Genomic DNA, 22,410 nt, shown 5'->3' on the forward strand with positions numbered 1-22,410 from the left:
CCAGGAATCGGCACCGAGTCAGCCCGGCATCGGGGACGGCAGCTCGGGGTCCTCGGGGCGGAGCACCAGGCTGCAAGGCCCTCTCCCCTACCGCGCAGCCACACTGGTCCTGGCGCAGAATCTCTGCTTGGACCCCTTTGGGAGCGGGCTGCTCACTACCACGTGTCAGGCCACCCCTTTCATTGCTTTAGAGAGTGCAGAGCTTCTTCCTGAGCCTGAACGCTTGTCTGCCTCCCAGACACATCCAGAAATACACACAGGCCCTACGTACACCCCAGCCCCAAATCCTCTTCATTTCTCCCCACTCCACCCCCACCCTTCAGTCATAACCTCAGGGGGTCCCAAAGGCAAATATGTTTATTTACAAATAGCACACACCCTCCCACCCAGCATGCATTGCGGAGGAGGGACGGGGACGGGGCGGGGCCTCACACCTGGAGACACCACCCCCCCAGAACCAGGAGAGGCGGAGCCTCACCTGGAGACTCCCCCAGCACCAGAAGGGGCGGGGCCTTACACCTGGAGACCGCAGCACCAGGAGGGGTGGGGCCTGGCGGGGCTGGGAGGCTCTCCGGCCCTGCCCCCACGCTGTACCCCAGTGGGAGTGGAGCGGGTGGAGGGGGAACATCCCCTGTGCGGTCACGACCGCGTGTCCAGCCGGTTCATGTATTCCTGCAAGGCCTTCAGGCGGGCGTCTATTTCCGCCATGTCGGCCGCCTGGTGGTCTGAGCTGTAGTCTGTGGGGGCGGGCATGCAGGTGGGGGGCTCTGAGGGGCCCGACACGCTGCCCTCCGGACCATCCCAGCGGGCTCCGGGGCTAACGGGGGAGGCGAGAAGGAGAGTCCCAGGCTCACCTTTGATGGGGACCCAGCCCCCCGAGTTGCCCAGGCGTCTATGGTGGCCGCGCTCCAGGGGGGTGGACTTCTGCTGCTGCTGGGGGAGGCAGTAAAGGGGGTCAGGCTTCCTCCCCCACTCCTGCCCCTCGCCCCCAATTCCACTGGAAGGTCAAACCTCAAAACCCACTACCTCAGAAAAAAGGGGCTGACAGAAACTGGGCACTTACTATGCGCAAAATAACCTCCTTGTATCTTCACAACTACTCCCTGAGGTGGATATTATTACCATTCCCATTGAATAGATGGAGCCTGGTGGTGCAGTGGTTAAAGCGTTCGCATGCTAACCAAAAGGTCGGCGGTTCCAATTCACCAGCCGCCCCTTGGAAACCCTATGCGGCAATTCTACTCTGTCCTATAGGGTCGGCTATGAGTCGGAATCGAATGGATGGCAAAGGGTTTTTTTATGTAACAGATGAAAAACTGAGAAGCTAAGTAACTGCTTTAAGTAACACAGGTGGTAGAAGGGAAAACCAGCCTTTAAGACCGGTCATTTGGGACCGGAGGGCGCGCTCATAAGCAGCATCCTGTATCCCATGCCGCCTCCACCCACTGGATCTAGAAATACCGTCTACAGAAGCTGCCTCTAAGACCTGATCCCCCAGGGTGGAATCGTGGGCAATGAGGCCAGCCGGCTTCTGGTGGCTGCCCCTATCCCCTCCAAGGCCTGAGGACAGACACTCACCGTCTGGGATCTATTCCAAGTTGTGGGGCTGGTAGGTTTCCTGCGGCGGCGAACGCTGAGAGGAGGGAGCAACTCAGGACCAATGGGGAGGAGCCTTTGGCACCGCACACCACGCCCTCCGCAGCTTCAAGACCTCCCTGCCCTCCACCACCTATCTCCCCGCAAAGGCTGTTTCCAGGCTACCCAGAGGCCCGATCCCAGATGGTCCTTTCCCCTAGCCCAAGTTTTACCCTCTGGAGAGCGACTCGGAGAAATCCTCGAACTCGCTACAGGAGCTGGCGGACGAGCAGCGACTGCGGAAACTGTCCACTAGAGGGAGGAGGAGGGCGTGAGGCTCCCCGCACCCGCCAGGCCTGTCAGGCCTGCCCGCCCAGGGCTCCAGCCCAGTTACCGGAGGAACTGCGGTTTCGGGAGCGGTTAGCCGCGTCCCCTCGGCCCGTCACGGCGGCGGGGGGCCGGGCCTGGCGAGACCATGAGATTGTCAGACCGTCCCCGCTGCCTCCGCTGCCCAATCGGTTCCGCTGTTGCTGCCTGGGGAGCGGAAAAGGAGACTCCGCCTGTGCGCTCTGCTAATTCGGGGAAAGACCCCTGGGGTCACAGCCATGACCGGAGTCCCAGGGGAAGTCTGTAACCCACCTGAGGTCTCTAGGCCCGAAGAGCATGCGGGAACACAGGCAAGGTGGGGGGGGTTGGGAGGGACAACTGAGCAAGGCAGGTGGAGGCTGAGGAAAGGTGAGGAGGTGGGTTAAAAAAGGGTGGAGGGGCAATGAGGAGCAGGTGACGGCGAGGGAGTAGGATAAACAAGGGGCGGTGACAGGTGGGGAGGTCGCCAGTGAGGGAGCCAGGTAAAGAGGCAGGGATCCGGAGGCCCTGGGAAGGGGCCCTAATGACCACTAACTTCATCTTGAGCTCTCTCTGCTTCTTTTCCTTGGCTTTCACAAAGGCCGTGGGGTCGAAACGGGTCGCGCGACCACCTAAGACAGAGAAGGCTGAAGTCACAGGATCGCGGCTCCACAGCTCCAGCGGGTCCAGCCTCTCCTCCGGCAGGGCAGGGTAGCACAGACCTGTGGGCGAGGGAGAGGGGCGGGCGGGGCGGCCGCGACCCCGGCCCCCGCGGCCGCTCTCCCGCGATGAGGAGCGGGCGGCGCCGCGGCCACGTGAGGTGGAGCGCTCCCGGGACGACGAGGCGCGGTCCTCCCTGGCCGCGGGCGGCACCACCGGCGGAGTCCGCCTCCTAGGGGCACAGGACCCACCGTCACATTCCCGCCGGCCTGGGCAACCCTTGCCCTAAGCCTCGTCTCCAACGGCACCTTCTCCGGAACCCTCCAGGCCATCTTCTACCTGTTACTGCTAGACGCTCACGCCCTCGCCCGTGACCATCCCAGGTGCCCTTCCCCAGGCCCCTCCCGCAGACCCCCAGAAACCCTTCCCAATTTTCCGCCACCCACCTCAATAAATGCCAGCGGCAATCACCCTGATGCCCACCTGCTTGGACGCGCACTTTAGCAAGACTACATTCTCGGGCCACGCCTCTTTCAAGTCCCTTCTCCAGGCCCCGCCTCCCCAAGCTCTGCCCATCTTTCCACAGGCCCCGCCCACTGCCCCAACCCTTCAGAGTCCTTCCCTGAACCCCATCAGGGAATTAGGCACCGTTCACCCTTGCAGCACCCCCAGCTTCAGACTTCACCCTCCCTCTCTAGCCTACCTGAGCCCAGGCCCCGCCCCGCCCCGCCCCCTCAGACTCTGCCCACCCTCCTAAGCCCACGCACAGGTTCCAGAACACCTCCCAGGCTTCGCCCAACCGCAGGCCCCGCCCACTTGGTCCAAGGCCTACCTGCAGGTCGGAGCCCCCAGGCCCCGCCCACCCGGCCCCAAGCCCACCTGCGGGTCTGGAGCGCTCCGAGGCCCGCCTACTCGGCCGCGCCCTCACCCTCTCCTGTACACGGCCAGCTCGCTGTTCAGCGCTCTCAGCCGAGCGCGCAGGCTCCGCTCCGACGCCCTCACCTCCTCGAGCTGCCAGGAGGGGAAAGGGGCGCAGAAGTCCAAATGAGGCCGGGTCTGGGCCGCGCAGGCCACCCCCACGGCTGCCCCGCCCCTCACCTCCTTGGCTAGGCGGCGACAGTCCTGGCTCCGGCGGCCCGCGGAGGGCCCGAGGCCGCGCTCCTGCCGCAGCTCCAGCTCCAGGCCGCGCACGAGCCCGCGCAGCGCCTCGGCCTCCTGGCGCGCCGCCCGTCCGGCCAGCGCCTCCTCGCGCGAGCGACCCAGCTGCACCTCCAGCTCGCGCTTCTCGGAGGACAGGCGCGACACCCTGGGGAAGGGGAAGAAGTGAGATGGGGAGGAGGACAGGTACGACCTCATCACCCTTGCATTCCACCACCTCCACTCCCGGCCACCCCCACGGATTGGGGCCAAGTCCCATCATTCTCCTCAAAGCTTTCACAGGGGTAGGCACGACCCATCATTTTCTCTCCTCCACCTCCCCCACAAAGGGGGCACATGGCCCCATCACCTCCCCAGGCGTCGCAAGGGGAGAAGACCATCCCGCCACACACCCATCTCCCCCATGGGGCAGGGCAGGGGGCACGGTCGTCTGGGTTCTAATTCCAAAATACTTGATCAGTCTACACTGGTGAGCCCAGCCCTGAAGTCCTGGCCCGGGCCTCCCCCTGGTCTCCCACCCTTGTCTCATCTTCTCCCATTCCAGAGGACTCTCTAAAATCCAAATCTGACTAGGTCATTTCATTGCTCCAAACCTTTCCTGAACAAAATGACATACGCGCGAAGCTCTTCTTTGCAGCACTGTTTGTAACAGCAAAAGACTGGCAGTAACCACAACGTGCACCACTCAAGAACTGGCTGAATCTCATACAGCCACTCAGTGGCAGACCACACAACTAAAAAGGAAGGAGAAAGTCGCTGTGTCCTGTCACCTAGTGACTGCCATGATATATTAAGCTTATACTTAATACTGCAGAAGAGTATATTTACTACGTCCCTTTTTATTTGAAAAAAAAAGGGGGGGGAATTATAAGTTAGATATGTTGTTGTTAGGTGCCGTGCAGTTGGTTCCGCCTCATAGTGACCCTATGCACAACAGAACAAAACACTGCCTGGTCCTGTGCCATCCTCACAGTCATCGCTATGCTTGAGCCCATTATTGCAGCTACTGTGTCAATCCATCTCGTTGAGGGTCTTCCTCTTTTTCGATGATCTTCTACTTTACCAAGCAAATTAGATATATGTTCATTTTCAAAAAATATATAATGGATAAATCAAAAACTTAATAAAAATGGGTGACCCACAGGTGAAGGAAAAGAGATGGAAACTAGACTTTTCCAAATGTACTCTTTTTAGTTTTGATTTTGGAACTATGAAAATATTTAATATAAATAAAAAACAAAATTAAATTTTAACAAAAGCAATTCCTAAAAATTTTCAAGGAACTGGCTCAAAGAGACCTACCTGGATATCGCAGTTGGTGGCATAATGGAGAAGAATTATGTCAAGAGACTAAAACATATTATTTTAGCAATTGGGATATACCCTAAGGACAAAGAAATCTTAAACTTCATTTAATACTCTTGTTATTAGTACTTATATTAGTATTGCTGGGATAAAGCAAATAAGTGATTATATTACTATCTCAAGAAAGTAAAGCTTTTCAGCATGAGAAAAAAAGACTAAAAAGAAGCTAAGAGACACATCAACAAATCGAAATGTGTGGCCACGTCTGGATATTAAGTCAAAACAATTAAAAAAGACACCTGTGAGATAATCAGAGCTGTGTAAACACATACACACTGGGTATCAGGTGATGTTATGGGGCTTTGGGTAATCTACAGTATGTAATGATGGTACTGAGGTTTTTTGGGTTTTTTCTTTTTTAAATATCCTTATATATTAAGGAGCCCTGGTGGCATAGCAGTTAAGAGCTTGGCTACTAACCTAAAGGTCGGCAGTTTGAATCCACCAGCAGCTCCTTGGAAACCCTACGGGGCAGTTCTACTCTATGAGTCAGAATCAACTCGAAGCGACAGGTTTTATGTTACAGATATACACTGAAGTGTTTGCTGATGAGATAGAAATGACTGTCTACAGACAGGGGAGGGGAGTAGATAAACAACATGGACAAAATGTTGACAACCATTAAAGTTGGGGCAGGGACATCTGCTTTACACTATTACTGCGGTGCAATGAATTACTTAATGTGGCCCTTCTAGCCACAGTCTTTGTGAATCAAACACAATGATTGGGTGGGGCTGTGCAAATAAGGTAACTGTGGCCCACCAAGGGGACTGGTCGGTTTTGCCATCCTGCTGAGCTTGAAGGGGAGCCAATTCCAGAGCAGAGGGAAGATCCCACCACCACTAAAAAAGGAGAGCCAAGAGCAGAGTGTGTCCTTTGGACCCAGGATCCCTGGGCTGAGAAGCTCCTAGAACCAGGAGACCAAGAGAGATAGAGAGAGAGGGAGAGCTGTAACACTGAAGACGGCGAGAAGCAGTGGCAGAGAAATGGTGTCAGGAGGCGCAGTGGGCTTTCCAGCCCACAGAGGGAGAAAGCTGAGTGCCTTCAGGCCGAGGCTTACTGGTGGAGTGGGGTGCCTCTGGGCACTTATCAGTTACAGAGCTAAAACAGCTTTGTAACACTTGCCTGGGCAGGGCAGAGGCCAAGGGGCCAGACAGAGGCATGCCTGCAGCATGGTCAGGAAGAGGCTGTCCTGATGGAAGAACTGTATCCTGAGTGTTCCTGAGCCTGAACTGTAACCTGTTCTTCCCTAATAAACCTCATAACTGTGAGTATGGTCTGTGAGTCCTGTGTGGCCATTGCAACAAATCATCGAACTCAGCAGAGAAGTAGAGAATGTCATGGGAGGGACGGCTGGTGTCAGAATTGATAAAGATGGCAGACAGAGGAGGCATGTCTGACCTCCGCCCCATAGGAATCAGCCTTGGGCTGTTGATCTTGAGTCTCCTTCCCCCTTGTGAAATTAGAGATCAGACACTTCCCCTATGATTTTTTACCATTACCTACATTTATGTGTTCTTGGAATTTTCCTTAATAAAACCTTTTTAAAAGTCCCTAGCCAATGGAAACAGAACAGAATGGAATAATGAGAATGAGGACAAATTGTCAAAAATTATAACCAATGGCACAGAACAGTTGGTACAAAATTGTTAGAGGGGAACCTAATTTGCTATGTAAACTTTCACCTAAAACACAATAAAATATTATTTTAAAAAATCCCTAGTTCCCCCACATTCTCCAAGGAGCTTCCCATTCGGCCCCTACCCAGCTGACTTCCCCCTTCACCTTCTCCCCCTTCTTCTACCAGGAGGCTCCAGCTCTTTTCAAATTCAGTTCTCCTCCTGGAAGATCCCTCCTGTCCTAGCGGGAGGGACTTCACTCATCCTTCAAACGGGAAAGCCCTCCTACCCTGAGCCAGCCTGGATCATGTCCCTCTGTTCCATCTCTCTTGGCTCCCAGTACCTTTCCTTCCTGGCACCAACCACTGTAGAGCTGGCATTTATCAGTGAGATTATCATTTTCTATCTAGCTCCCCACCTCACACCCTGAGGATGGAGTCTCCATCTGTCTGGCTCACCGTGCAAAAGCCTGGGCTCTGAAGCCAGGTGGCCTGCATTCAACTCTACTGCATTTATTACAAGCTGTGTGACCTTGGGCAATTAAGCTTAACAGCTCCGGACCTCAGTTTTCTCATCTGTGAATAGGGATGATGAAAATACATACCTGATAAGGTTATATGGGAGTCTCTGAAGAGTGCTTAGACCATGGCACACAGTACCAGCCAACCAAAACCAACCCACTGCTATTGAGTCAATTCTGACTCATAGTGACCCTACAGGACAGAGCAGAACTGCCCCACAGGGTTTCCAAGGAGCACCTGGCGGATTAGAGCTGCTGACCTTTCGGTTAGCAGCTGTAGCACTTAACCACTACGCCACCAGGGTTTCCTGACACATAGTAAGCACTCAGTAAGTGGGACCCAGTGCCAGACAGTGTGCCTGGCATATAGTATGAACTCCATAAATGGCAGATTAATGAATGAATGAATCTTGGAGTCTCCCCAAACTCCCTAACTCCAGGTTGGGAGGAAGAAGGTGAGAGCTGACCAGCTGTACCATCTCAAGTCAACCTCTCTAGTTTCCCTGGTAAGTTACAAAAGACAGATGACGCCACCTTGTGGCCACCCTCGGAACAACATGCTCTCTTCTCCACTTCTACCCCTCTAGGCCTGAAGGTGAACCTTGATGATGAACTTGTCAAGCCTCCCACCCTTGCCTCCCAATGCTGCTTTCCTGCCCGTTAGCCTTGCAGTATAGAGCAAGGACCCACATGGCTCCCCAGGCCCTGGACGGAGGGCTGGTCTTCTGTCAGCACTTAGCATTCAGCCTTGTACTGGCAGATGCCAACTGCACACAGCAGCCAAGCAGGCTGCCTGGATTCAAGGCCTGTCTGGCCATATTACTCACTGCATAACCTGGGACAAATTCCTTAGTCTCTCTGGGCCTCAATTTCCTCTATAAAATGTAATTGATAACAGTGCTAACCTTCATATGGTGGTTGTGAGGGTTAAGTCAATTAAATCATAAAACAATGAACAGAGTGCCTGATACACAGCTAAACGCTCAATAAAAGTTGTTGTTATCCTATTACTATATTATTATAGTATATTATGATGATGATGATGATGGAGCCCTGGTTCCACAAACATTTAAGCACTAGGCTACTAACCAAAGGCTGGCAGTTCGAACCCACCAAGCGGCTCTGCAGAAGAAAGGCCTGGCTATCTGCTTCCATAAAGATTACAGCCTAGAAAACCCTATGAGGGGCAGTTCTACTCTGTCCTATAGAGTCGCTGTGAGTCAGAATCAACTCAGTGGCAGTGGCGTGGGGTACAACACACAGCAAGCACCCCATAAATGTGTCAAAAGACCAAGAGTCTACTGCCTTCACTTTCTTCACTGTCAGTCCTCTTGTTCTCACCAATGTTCCTGCCACCACAAGCCCTTTGCACATGCTGTCCCCTCTGCCCAGAACACTCTTCCCCACCCCCATTGCCTGAGCCACCACAAGATCCCATCAGTTTTCCCTTACAGCCCCCCCTTTCCTGCCTGACCCCTCTCCAATTTGCAGCGACATACTTGGGTGGCTCCTGGGCTGGGTGCTATATGAGGGCAGGGAGGGCCCAGCACAAAAGAGGTGTTCAGTGAAGGTGAACTCAACTGAATAGAGCTCTACCTCCCACCCTGTCTTTGCCTACGCAGTTCCCTCTGCCTTCAACACCCCTCCCCTCCAGGCAGGATCAGGTCCCCCACTCGGGGCTCTCTCAGCCCTGTCTACTCTGGACCATCACTCTCTGGGGCCAGGTCTGTCTACCCCACTGGTCTGTGAGCCCGTGAAGACAGGGACAAGGCTATCTAAGTCCCCACTGTGTCCCCAGCACCACTCACCACAAGATTGGGCACAGAGAAGAGATTCAGAGCAAGTATTTGGTGAATAAGAGATAACCGCTCTCCCAACAGTGCTGAGCATGGGGCCCCACAGTGCATGCTGGGATTTGTCTCCCCTTCCACCCCCGCCTCCAGCCATCTGCCCCTCCCAGACTCACTGCTCCCGCAGGTGCCAGATCTCAGCCTCCCGGGTGTCCCGAGCCTCCTGGCCACCCAGCCCTCGAAGGCGGCCCAGCTCCTCCTTCAGTGAGCGGATGATGCCCTGGAGGACCACAGGGTCTGGCTTGCCCTGGTACGGGAGGGGCAGCGGGTAGTGAATCCTGAGGGAAGGGATCAGAACCGCGGAATCTCAGAGACCAAGAGTCTACCCGAGGGTAAGTAGTGGACTCTGAGAGCCTCAGAGTATGAAAACACAGTTCCCCAGGCCTCATGTTCCGAGAAGCCACATTCTAAACGCACCTTCAACCCCCTTCCCTGCCCTCATGCCCCTTCTGCCAGTCTGCCACCCCTTAGGCCCTCTTATGTAGCAGATCTGGAGCCATCAGGATTGAAGCTCCTGGTGCAGTCTGAAGAAACTTCCCTCTCACGCACTGCTAGTAGGAGTGAGCATTGGCATCATGTTACTTGCAGCCAAGCACACTCCTAATTCAGATTCTACAGTGGGAGATTCTAGTTGGCCTGACCTGACTCACCCCTTGGCCAGGGAAAGGTAGAGCACCTTGATTAACTGTTCCACCAGATCATATTCATAAAGGATTGATAACTTCCACTAGAAAGTTCAGGAGCTATGGGCAAACACTGTTCCCTGGCTATCCAACACCCATCCCCAGCTCCCTTCTCCCTTGATGCCTCACACTACTAAGGCTAGAAAGAAAAACATTCATTTTCCCAGCATCCCTTGCATCTAGGGAAGGCTTCTAGCCAATCAAACACTACTGAAAATCTGATGGGAGGGTTTTGGGAAAGCTTTTGTTTTCCTGATAAAAAGGGCAAATACAATGAATGTGTACAGTCCTCTCCCCTTTCCTGCCTTGACACCGATGCAATGCCTGGAGGCACAGCAGCCATTTTGTGACCATAAGGAGATAAGATGAGGCAAAAATGCCAGCATGCTAAGGATGGTAGAGGGAGAAAAAAAAGAGCCTGTGTCTCTAATGGAATTGCTGAGTAGCAGCCACCTACCCTACACATCTTGTTACATGAGAAGGATAAACTATTATAGATTGAAACCAAAAAAAAAAAACCAAACCTGTTGTCATCGAGTCAATTCCGACCCAATAGCAACCCTATAGGACAGAGTAGTACTGCCCCGTAGAGTTTCCAAGGAACACCTGGCAGATTCGAACTGCCGACCCTTTGGTTAGCAGCTGTAGCACTTAATCACGACACCACCTGGGTTTCCATTATAGGTTGAAGGCACTGGTAATTGGCTCTTTTGCTACTTGTAGTCAAACATAATACTAAATGATACAAACTTCAACACCCAAGATTCCAAAGGCAATGCTTAACCCATATCCACTCCCATCTTGCCCTGGGTATCAGGGATTCCTGAGGTCTAATGCGTCCTCTCCCACCCAGCCCACTAGCCTGGGCCTAGAGCCAACTCATTGTCCCCACCTGTCAAACTCCACGGAGTAGATGAGAATCAGGTAGCGCTTGGAGTTGAGTTGGGCCGATCTCGGGGCCAGGGGGCCCTGGCGGCCCCCCATCTTGCGATTCCGCAGGGACTCCAGGTCCGTGTAGGTCAGCAGGTCGAGGGTGACCGACTCACTGCTCTGTCGGTAGAGAAGAGGAGCTGCCACAGGACCCAACATAAACACACTCTGAGCATACAACCCACACACCCGGACCATGCCCTGTCCCATCTCCAGGCTGGGTGGGCTTTCCTACGTTACGGCTGGAGGGTATAAACATGGCCCCGCTGCAGGGCCTCCCACAAGGACCTGGTCAGAGGGGGAAACTGGAAAGAGCCTACATGCTCAACCATGGCAGGTAGCTTAGAGCTGCAGCTCTCTAAGTGCTGTCTGCAGATCCAGGCCCCTGGGGGTCCCCAAGGCCCTTTCAGGGAGTCCATGAGGTCAAAAATTATTTTCCTAATAATTTTAGACATCATTTTCCTTTCTCACTGTGCTGACATTTGCATTAATGCTGCAAAAGTAATGGTGGGTCAAAGTGCCGGTGCCATGGCAAGAATCAGGCCAATGGTACCAAATGGAACTAGTAGTCATTGTGTTCTAAGTCACACATTAATATTTTCACAATTTTATATGCACATATAAAATTTTATCCGTAAGCAGCAAAATAATACAGCTCGTCAAAAGTTTAAAGATTAAAGAACTATCTCTATGGGATCAAGCTGACAAGAGCAACACAAAAGATTAGAAAACTTAGACGGCAGTGAGTTTACTAATGGGGGAGGAACGATTCAGAAAAGGAGGGCGAGAATGGCTGCCTAATGTGAAGGATGTCATCAGCATCACTCAACTGTGCATGGAGAACTCGCTGGGCCGGGATATGTTCTGCTGTGTACAGTCTCAGCAACGATGACAAACAAAATAATTACAAAAAAAAAAAAAGACCTAGTGTTTTCACGCACATACAAAAAAGTTCAAAGACGACATGTAGTTATCTAAATAGCATCCTTGTTACTCTAAATTCTAACCTTGCTTTTTTTATTTGATTAATACTTTTAAACCTGATGTTACACTTTTTTGTGTGTGTGTCTGTTTCCCCCACTAGAATGTGAGCTCCATGAGGGCAGGTTTTTTTGTTTTTTGTTTTTGTCTCTTTTGTGCCCAGCTGTATCCTCAGTGCCTACAACAGTGTCTGGCACCGAGTAGATGATTAGTAAACACGGATCAAATCTCAAATGAATAACTGAAAGGAATGAGTGGAGACGTTCACTGATGCAATCAAATGTTTATAAAATGTTACTGTATTTTTTTAGAGCGGGTTGCAGAATACCTTGGAAAACATATCAGCTGCATATAACTATGCTGCTGTTGTTAGGTGTCGTCGATTCAGCTTCGACTCACAGCAACCCCATGTGACAGAGCAGACTGCCCCCAGGGCTTTCCAGGCTGTCATCTTTACGGAGCCCTGGTGGCGCAGTGGTTAAGAGCTTGGCTGCTAGCCAAAAGGTCGGCAGTTCGAACCCACCAGCCCTTCCTTGGAAATCCTGTGGGGCAGTTCTACTCTGTCCTGTAGGGTTACCTTCAGTCAGAGTCGACTTGACAGCAAAGGGTTTGGTTTTTGGTTTAATCTTTCTGGGAGCAGACCACTTGTCTTTTTCCCATGGAGCCACTGAGTAGATTCAAACCACCAACCTTTCAGTTAGCAGCTGAGCACTAACCACCGGGACTCCTAACATACATATGTAATCACAGATCTACAAATACACACACACTCACACACACTCACAAACCAATAAAGAAATGCCTAGAATGATTTGAACCAAAATGTTAACAAGTGTTGAGTCATAGGAGGTAGAATGGTTTTTACTTTCTTCTTTACACTTCTCTGTGACCTGAATTTTCTACGTGAGGATAACTCTCATCAGAAGCAGAATAAAACACTAAAGCCGTTTACATCTGGGAAAGAAGGGAAAAAAAAAGATACCCAGCCATGACCCAGGAATGGAAGAGTGCACAGGGTCACACACACATCAGATGGACACCTCCCCCCGGGACCCAGGGGGCAGAATCTCCTTCCCCGCCCCCACCTGAATGCCCAGCACCAGTCCCTACCTGGGTGAGGGCCGACTGCAGCATGTTACAGAAGATGTTGAACTGTTTGAAGTTCCCTGTCTTGTGAGTCAAATCTTCAATGACTGCATGAGGAGAAAAGTCTCTCCTGTTATCTGACCACTCACCCAGCCCCAGGGCCTCACGTTCAAGCTCTCCAACTCTCCCTGGCCCCGTGCCTCTGGCCTGAGGGAGGAGCCCGACCCCCCCCCCACCCCGCCCCGCCTTGGACAGCTGGTTGGGTAGAAGAGGCCAGTGGGCCGGAGAGCTGGCTGGCCTCATCTTCTGGGGAGGAGAGGGAAGCCCCCACTAGGTGGGCATACTCACAGCTGGCGTCAAACTCGCCTCGCCACTGGTCGGCAGTCATCCGGTCCTCCACCTCCAGCTCCAGCACCTGCCCGGAAACCACCACCCGCACAGCATGCTCCACACCCCGGAAGATACAGTCCACCTGCAGGCTGGCCGGCTGGTCCATGGCCAGGGTCGCTGGAGAAGGAAACGAGACAGAGACCCAGAGGGGCTGAGAGCCCAGGCTCTCAGGATTCATATTCTGGCTCCACCATATACCAGCCATGGCATCTTAAGAAAGTGACTTCGCCTCTCTGTGCCTCAGTTTCCTCATCTGGAAAATGAGTATAATAATGGAACCTACCTCATTGTCATGAGGATTACATTGGATAATACACATAAAAGCACTTAGAATTATGTCCTGCATATTACTATTCTCAGTGCTGTTACTGGGTGCTATCAAGTCGATTCCAACTCACAGTGACCTAATGTGACAGAGTAGAACTGCCCCACAGGGTTTTCTTCGCTGTAATCTTTATGGGAACAGATTGCCAGGTCTTTCTCCCACGGACCCACCATATTCAACACATGGTAGCTAATAGAATATGTGATTACCAACAAGAGAACAATTAATACTACTGATTATTAATGTATTATTAATCCTTATTATCCACCATCTGTCTGTCAGTTTGTCATACTGTGGTGACTCGTGTGTGCTGTGATGCTGGAAGCTATGCCACCGGTATTTCAAATAGCAGCAGGGTTGCCCATGGTGGACAGGTTTCAGCAGAGTTTCCAGACTAAAACAAACTAGGAAGAAAGCCTTGACCATCTACTGCCGAAAATCAGCCACAGACAACCTCATGAGTCACAACAGAACGTCTGACTTGCTTGCTTTGGACACATCATCAGAAGGGATCAACTGCTGGAGGACATCATATTTGATGAAGTAGAAGGTCAGCAAGGGGAAGGGAAACCCTCGGTGAGATGGACTGGCACAAGAGCCGCAACACGGTATTCAAACATGTCAGCATTCGTGAGGGTGGCACAGGACCCACCAGGCAACCTTTCTTTAGTTCTGTTGTGCATAAGGTCGCTGTGCGTCGAAGTCAACGCAACAGCAGCTATGGGTCTATCTATCTATCTGCTGTCGTTGTATATCCAACTCACAGTGGCCCCATATGTGCAGAGTAGAATTGCTCCAGAGGGCTTTCAAGGCTGTGACCTTTTGGAAGCAGAGCTCCAGGCCTGTCTTCCAAGGTACCTCTGGGTGCCAACCTTCCAGCTAGTAGTCAAGTGCTTAACTATCTGGGCCACCCAGGTACTCACTCCACCTATCTGTCCGCATTATATATTCATTACTATTTTTTCTTCCACTCAGCGAACATTTGTGGAGAAAAATAAAGCTGGAAAGCGGGACAGACGTATTGGGGTGGGGTGGGGCAGGGCAGAGATTTTAAATAGGGAGGCCACAGTGGGGCCTCAGTGAGGAGGTGATATTTGAACAGAGACCTGGAGGAGGTGAGGGAGTGAGCCAAGTGGCTATCTGGGGAAGGTGCTCTAAGTCGAGAGAACAGCCAGCGCTATATATTATCTATGATATACTGAAATCATTTACAGTGAATTAATAACTGATTTTATTAATTCATCTGTTGTAAGCATAAGGACAAGGAGCCCTGGTTAAAGCGCTTGGTTGCTAACCGAAAGGTTGGCAGTCTGTTTCTGTGAGGACTGCAGTCTTGGAAGCTGTATAATGCAGTTCTCCTCCATCCTATAGGGTCACAACGAGTTGGAGTCGGCTCGACGGCAGCGAGTTTGGTTTTGGAAGCACAAGAACACTCTCTTAGCCAACACTGCTACTGTTCACCAGCAGCTAGTCAAGAGGGTCAGCCCTCCGCCCGCAGGCTGGAGTCTACAGCGAGTGGTTCAGAATGGGTGCTCTGGGCTGTCTCGGTTCAAGTCCAGGTTCTGCTGTGTGTAGACGGGCAAGTTATGGGCCAGAGTCCTCATCTGAAAAGTGTGTGCTGTCCTGGGGACTGGGTATTCAATGAGAAACCAGATAATGGCCCTTTGCTCAGGAGGGGGGAACAGAAAGATGTATAAAAATGTCAAGTGGAGATAGGTTCTGGGGAAAAGGGGGCCGGGGGAAAGGTTGTTCTTTCAACTCAAACGGCCAGGGATGGCCTCACGGAGCGGGGGCATTTCAGCAGAGGCTGGGAGGGAGGGAGAGAGGGAGACGTGTGACTATCTGGGGGAAGGGTATGCAGGCAGAGGGAAGAACCAAGCAAAGGCTCGAAGATGGGATGTTTCTGGTTTGTTCTAAGAACAGTAAGGAACTGTGGCTAGAAGAGAATGAGCATGGGAGAGAGGGCTAAGCGATGAGACTGAAGGTGTAACAGTGGCCAGATGATGTTTGTGCAGGGCTTTGTAAGCCCACAGAAGGCTAACAGTACCCACCTCCTTGGACTGTTATAAGGATTAAACAAGTTATTCCTGTTGAAGCCCTCGGAGAAATTGAGCAATGCCTGACACATACAGGAAGCACGCAACACATGTTGGTATCATCATTATTATTACAACTTTGTTGTTTGAGCTTGAAGGAGACCAGAGACATAAGGTAGGCTCATCCTCTCTCCAGTGTACAGATGGGGAAACTGAGGCTCAGCGAGGAAAAGGACCCTGACCAAGGTCCAACAGCTGCTCCAAAGACAGAGTCACCCAGGGCTGCCCTCATCCCAGATCATGGAGACCCTCTCCTTCTCTATGATCACCTCCTCTAGTCACCATACTTTTCCTTGTAAGTCCTTCTAAGAGTCTAACTTGGGGAAATAGAATATTGTGAGGGAGATGAGCTCTAAAACTCTACACCAGTAATTTTTAACCTTATTGATGTCCTTGAGCCTTTGAGAATCTAATAAAATCTCTGAACCCTCCCAGATTTATGAATAGGCCCACAACATTTCGCTGTAACCTCAGGAGCCCTCAGAATACCCCCCCAGGCTGAAAGATTAGTCCAAAGGACTAATGGACCACAACTACCACAGCCTCCACCAGACTGAGTCCACCACAACTAGATGGTGCCGGGCTATCACCACTGACTGCCCTGACAGGGATCACAATAGAGGTTCCTGGACAGAGCTAGAGAAAAATACAGAACAAAATTCTAACTCACACACATATAGACACACAAAAAGACCAGACTTAAGGGTCTAACAGAGACCGGGGAAACCCTGAGAGTATGGCCCTGGACACCCTTACAGCTCAGTAATGAAATCACTCCTGAGGTTCACACTTCAGCCCAAGATTACCCGTTAACCCATTGCCGACAAGTCTATTCTGGCTCAGAGTGACCCTAAAACAAAACGAGACTAAATGAGCACACCAGCCTAAGAGCACGGATGAGTAGGCAGAAGGGGACAGGAAAGGTGGTAATGAGGAACCCAAGGGGTTGGCAACCAATCTCACAAAACAATATGTGCATTATTTAATGAGAAACTAGTTTGCTCTATAAACCTTCATCTAAAGTATAATTAAAAATTAAAAAAAAAGATTATTCCCCAGGCCCATCTACCGACCACCTCTCTCCAAGGCCCATCATCCCCGACGTCCTGACAGACACCTGTCTCTAGACCAGCGCTCTTAACTTTATTTGGTCTCTGTTGCTTTGGAAGGGCTGAAGAAATCTAGGGACTCTTTCCCCCGGAAAATTCACACTCCCTCGCAATTATGTTTTCATTTTCAGGGGGCTCAGGAGCCGGGATTAATAACCGCTGACCGAAATGGAAATGAATCGTCGCACATTTCAACATATCCCTCGCCCCGCGACTCCCACTGCGGTGCCAGGCTGCGCTGGCTCCGCCCCGCTCGGGGAAGTCCCCTCGCTCGAGGCCCCGCCCTTCGGACGCCACCAGCCAATCGGCGGCCGCGCCGTCCTGGTTACCAAGGCGTCAGAGCCGCCCCGCAACACCTGCCGAGCGCACGGCATCATTGCCCCCACTCTTGGTACCCAACTCGAAAAAAAGGGGGCCAGTGGAAAGAGCCCCGCCCCGCCGCCAACCCGGCCCCGCCCTTCTCTTTTGCCCCTTTTCCACACCAGGTAAAAGCAAGCCCGCCCTAGATCACAGTGACTTTCTGCAGACCCTAGCCCTGAAGTCATCAGCCCCCACCCCGCCACCTCAGGCCCCTCCCTCACCTCCACTAACTTCGCCCGCTCCCCTCCCCCACCGGTCCCTTCTCCTGAGCATGTCGTAAAAGCGCTCACCAATTACTGATGGAAAAAAATCCCACACCCCCGCCAGCTCGACCCTCCCTCCCCAACCTAGGCTCCCCATCACGCATTCCTCAGACTGCCACAGGGTTCTGGGCTCTCCCTCCCCTCCCCTCCGTAGAACCTTCCTACCTACCTATTCAGCCCTGCCCCCTTGAGCCTTTCACACACCACCCCCCCCCCCCCGCCTCCCGGCTGAAGTCCCTTCTTTCCATCCGCTCTCCCAGATGGGGGGGAAGGAGGAGGAGGCGGCACCGCAGTCCCCTTCTTAGACCAGTCACCCATGTTCGTGCGGGACCATATTCTACCTGGATTCTGCCCCCACATTATTCAACCTGGATTCTGTCCGTGTATCTGCTCAGGGTTTTATTCCACACACACCCCTACTTTCAGCCTGTAACTGTCACCCCCATATTTCACCTGGATTCTGCTTCCCTCCCAAATTCTGTGAAAACTCCCACATACATTTCCCCCCCTCTTTCCTGCGATGAGCCCTCCCTGAAAGCCCCCCGACAAACACACATTTCTGGGATTCTCCAAGCCCTGCACAGCCCCCCTCCGCCGGCCGCGTCGCTTTACCTGCATCCTCTGTCCTCCCTCAGTGACCAGTAGCCCAACCTGGTCGCTGGTTTAGTCCTAGTCCCCAGTGTCTCCTAGCTCCTCCTCTCCGCCTCAGCCTCCTGCCCCCGATCCCAACACTGCCTCCACGGCCCCGCCCCGCCAAGCCGTGACGTCATCACTTCAGCCGGGCGCGTGCTGTGCAGACACCCCAACTCCCCATTCTGGCCCCCACACCTGACCCCAGTTCTCGAGCCTCATGGCATCAGGAACCTAAACACACACACAGATTTTCCAGCCCCCATTCCCAGTGTTACATCACCGCCCCTCGCTCCTCCTCCCAAACTGCGTTCCGCCGGATATTTTACAGGTTTCACAGTCCTCAGCCCAGGGCCCAGCTCCCCAAAGACAAATCCACACCACCACGTCCCACATCAGACATCCCTAAACAACCGTCCCTGGCACCCCGCACCCCACGGCTGTTTTCCCACCCTTGGCGGCCCCCCTCATATATTCCATCCCAACCATGCCCTAGCTGGGAACCCCAATGCCACACGCTCCTCCTCGCCCCTCTTCTTCCTTCCCCACCATGGCTCACCTCTGAGCTCACCACCCTACCATGTGCGTGTATTTGAGCTAGAGAGGACCCTTTCATCCCTGCACCCCCCCCCCCCCAGAATAGACCAAAGTGTCCCATATGGTCCCCCTGGAATGTATGGACACAAAAGTCCTTCAGGGCATCCTACAATCCAGGTTTCCTTGGCCCACACCGCAGCTCCCTCTCCACCCCCTCCTGGGGTGTCCAGACCTTCCCACTGCCCCCCCCCAATGCTTCCTCCTTAGATATCCCCATGCAAGCCTATCATCCCAGGAATCCCTCCCCCTTCATTCTGCTCTCTGGTAGGTATTATAAACCCGTTGCTGTAGTATCCATTCCCACTCACAGTGACCCCATGTGTGTCAGAGTAGAACCGTGCTCCATAGTGTTAAAATGGCTGATTTTCAGAAGTAGATCACCAGGTCTTTTTCTTCCAAGGCGTCTCTGGTTGGACTCAAACCACCAGCAGTAAATGCTTATCATTTGCACCACCCAGGGACTCTCTTTGAATACAGAATGAAATAGAGTCTAGTCTAGGATCCCACAATAAGGGCCTGAAATGTCTGCCCTCTTACTCATTATCCAGCTGCCCTTCCCTGACCACCCCCCTCCCTGTTTTGTCCCAGAACTCCCTGCTCCTTTCCCTCCTGGCACTAATCCAAACACGGCCTCAGCATGGCACATCCAGCAGGCTGGGGACTCCTGGGTTCAGACCCACCGATTACCTCCGGTGTGACCTGGGGCAACGTACTTAACCCTCTCCTGGCTTTTTCCCCACCAGCAAAGTGGGGAATGAGGGTTCACACCTCGGGACTAATGTGGGGATTAAATTAGTTAATACACATAAGGGCTTCAAACAGTGGCATTCGGTCATTGGCTGCTACCATCTGTGAGATTGGCTGACAAGTGTCTCCCTCCTCCACCAGCCTGGGAGCCCTGAGGACAAGCTATTTCAATCATTCTTCTATCTTCAGCGCCTTGGGCCTGGCACAGATCAGGGGTTGCTGATGAATTAACGGGAGATGCCAGGAAATGGGGCCCCAGGCACTGGGGATACAGCCAAGGTCCTCCCCTCAGCTGAATCCTCGTTATCCTCCAGGTCACAGCTCCAAAGTCCCCTTGGCAGGAAGCCCTCCCCGACCCCCAGGCTGGATCAGGGGCTATCTACGTCACCACCGGTGTCCCCAGCATTGCCCAGCAGAGCGCGGGGCACAGAGGAGGAGCTGGGGGATGAAAGAGCCATTTCCCTCCAGCCCAAGCTCTGAACCCGCTTAACAATGCTTCTCAAGGTGAGAGCCACACACATCATTACCACTAGGGGCACCTGGTTGTACAGTGGTTAAGCGCTCAGCTGCTAATAGAAAGGTCAGCAGTTGGAACCCACCAGCCACTCCATGGGGGAAAGACGTGGCAGTCTGCTTCCGTGAAGATTACAGCCTTGGAAACCCTATGGGGGCAGTTCTACTCTATCCTGTACGTTCACTATGACTCAGAACCAACTCAGTGGCAATGGGTGGGTACAGGGTATGGCTAAGGGCACCTGATGAAAAGGCAAGCTTCTGGGCCTGGTCCCAAAGTTACCAAATCAGAACCTCTGGGGCTGAGGCCAGGAATCTGCATTTTCAAAAAGTTCCCCCTGATGCTAACTAGAGTTGAGACCCTCTGTTCTTGAGCACTGTGGTCCGCCCAGTTTATTCCTTCCAAACTGACCCCACCACCCACCACAAGATCCTCCCAGCTCAACATCCTGCCCCTTGCCACAAGGAACCCCCTGAGAATGGCAGGAAGGGTGGTAAGAGTAGGAGCAACACTTTTTAAGCACCTATGTGCGAGGAACTCTTCTGGGTGCTGAGTTCTATATTCACATGGAGCCCACCCTATAGTGGGGGGCTGAGAAGCTCAGTGGATATAAACAAACAATAACATATGTCAAGTACTGGTCATTGTTATGAAAAAAAATAAAGCCAGGTGAGGAGTCAGGGAGTGACAGAAAGACTTTCCTGAGTAGCAAGGGCCTGTACTGGGAGTTGACATTTGAACAGAGACCTGAAGGTGGTGAAGGGAAAAGCCATACAGACATCCATCTAGGGGGACTGTGATCCAAAGAGAACAGTGGATACAAAGGCCCTGAGGTAGGAATGTATTTGCTATGTTCTAGGCAGAGTGAGGAGGCCAGTGTGGCTGAAGCAATGTGTGAGCCACAGGGAATGTCAGTTGAGGGCAGGGAGGAGGGGGAAGCTGGACTGTGGGGGCCTTGTGGGCTAGGTGAGGGCTTTTTACTGAGTGAGGTGGGAGCCAGGAGACAGCTCAAGCAGAGGAACGGCACAATCTGACTTTTGTTTTAACAGGATCCCCCTGGCTGCGGGAGGCAAGGAGAGCAACAAGGAGACCCTGCAACAGACCAGGCAAGAGGAGGTGATGGCTCAGCCCAGAGTGGTAGCAAGGGAGGTGGTGAGACGTGGTTGGGGTCAGGATGTGCTTTGAAGTCAGAGCCACTGCGATTTGCTGATGAGCTGGACTGTATGTGGGCTAAGAGAAGAGAGAGGAGTAATAAGGTCAACTCCAAGATTTCTGTCCTGAGTACCTGGAAGGATGGAACTGCCAGGAGGACTGGGTTTGGAGGCTGAAGGATGGAAACCTCAAGTTTGGTTTGGAACACGTTTAAGTCTGGACGTCAGCTGGACTGGAGAATAGAGAGCCAACCATTGAATACATGAGAGTGGGGTTCCGGGGAGAGATCCAGGCTGGAGTGAGACATCTGGGAGATTCTAAAAAGAGCATTTGAAGCCCAGGACTGGGTGAAGCCACCCGGGGAGTAATACAGACAGAGAAGAGATGAGGTCATTCTACTGATGATGAAACAGAGACCCAGAGGGCTAAACAACTCGCCCAAAGCCACCATGCTGTTCACTGGCAAGACCAGTGGCAGAGCCAACCCTCTTTACCAGGGCCAACGCTCTTAGCCACCAGTAAGCTTGCTGGGAGCCTGGCACACGCCTTCACCTCCACATCCCTGGAGTTCTCCTCACCCCACATACAGTCCAGTCCATCAGCAAGTTGCCTCTTCGCGTGCCCTCCACCCAATACTCGCTCCCAAACCAAGGCTTATAAATCATCGCAGGGACTCCCGCCCCTCTATACTGAGCTATAATAACCCTCTGCCTTAAGACCTCCCACTAAATCGCATCCCTATATTACAAGGACATCTCTATATGACCCCTGATTTACACACTTTTCCTTTAAAGACCCTCCTACGAAATATAGAGCACCCCCCAGACTCCCATACAGCCCTCCGTCTCACAGTCCCTCGTTAAAGCGCCTACACGTATTAAAGGGCACGCCTCCCCATTCCCACACTGCCTGGTCAGCTGCCCACTGCAGCCCACTCTCCCCGGAGCAACTCCTCCCCCCGAGATCGCCGTCCCAGCCCGCGCACCCGCCGCTGTCGCCGCCTCTCACCTTCTCCACGGACACCCCTCCTCCCGAGCTGTCCAACTGCCGAAGCCCCAGCTCCCGCCCCAGGATCCGGCCTTCTCGCTTCTCATTGGTCCTGGCTTACCAGCAGCCAAGCTCCCATTAGTCAAAGCAGAGCAGAACCCGCCTTTCAAAACTTGCAATTGGCTAACTCAGAAGAGGCGTTCCCAAATGGTTTGAAGGAGGCACCCTATTGTCTGTCCCCACTCCAATGATTCCAATGATTACTGGCTAATAACTCTGCCAGTCACACAGGGAGGGTTGTTCCTGGGGGGGCGGTGTGGAGAAACCCGGAAGTAGCTCTTGACCCCGCCCACCACCCCCGCAGCGTGGTAGGCCGCGCCCACGTGAAGGGGGCCGAAGGAGACGGGATGGCGCGCATGCGCAAAAGGAGGTCTTAGCTGGCGGTCCGAAAGCAACGGAAATTTTCTT

At 52.8% G+C, this 22,410-nt stretch overlaps 1 protein-coding gene across 10 annotated transcripts; it reads right to left on the minus strand.

Moving 5' to 3' along the window:
* Positions 1-345: 345 nt before the first annotated feature.
* Positions 346-22,019, minus strand: CCDC61 (coiled-coil domain containing 61). Of its 10 annotated transcripts, XM_049901462.1 has the most exons (14): positions 21,964-22,019; positions 13,121-13,279; positions 12,797-12,879; positions 10,668-10,825; positions 9,209-9,370; positions 3,679-3,886; positions 3,509-3,591; positions 2,643-2,812; positions 2,477-2,552; positions 1,970-2,109; positions 1,809-1,887; positions 1,579-1,633; positions 855-933; positions 346-737 (listed from the first exon to the last, which is right to left on the minus strand). In XM_049901462.1, the coding sequence occupies exons 2-14, from the start codon at positions 13,266-13,268 to the stop codon at positions 640-642; spliced, it is 1,539 nt and encodes a 512-aa protein (XP_049757419.1). In that variant the 5' UTR covers positions 13,269-13,279; positions 21,964-22,019; the 3' UTR covers positions 346-639. The 10 variants fall into 10 exon arrangements, with proteins under 10 accessions (XP_049757419.1, XP_049757413.1, XP_049757415.1 ...); XM_049901456.1 differs by having other exon boundaries at positions 346-933; XM_049901458.1 differs by having other exon boundaries at positions 855-930; positions 2,477-2,812.
* Between the last annotated feature and the right edge of the window lie 391 nt (positions 22,020-22,410).

Source organism: Elephas maximus, chromosome 11, assembly GCF_024166365.1.
Source record: "Elephas maximus indicus isolate mEleMax1 chromosome 11, mEleMax1 primary haplotype, whole genome shotgun sequence".
Lineage (NCBI taxonomy): Eukaryota > Metazoa > Chordata > Mammalia > Proboscidea > Elephantidae > Elephas > Elephas maximus.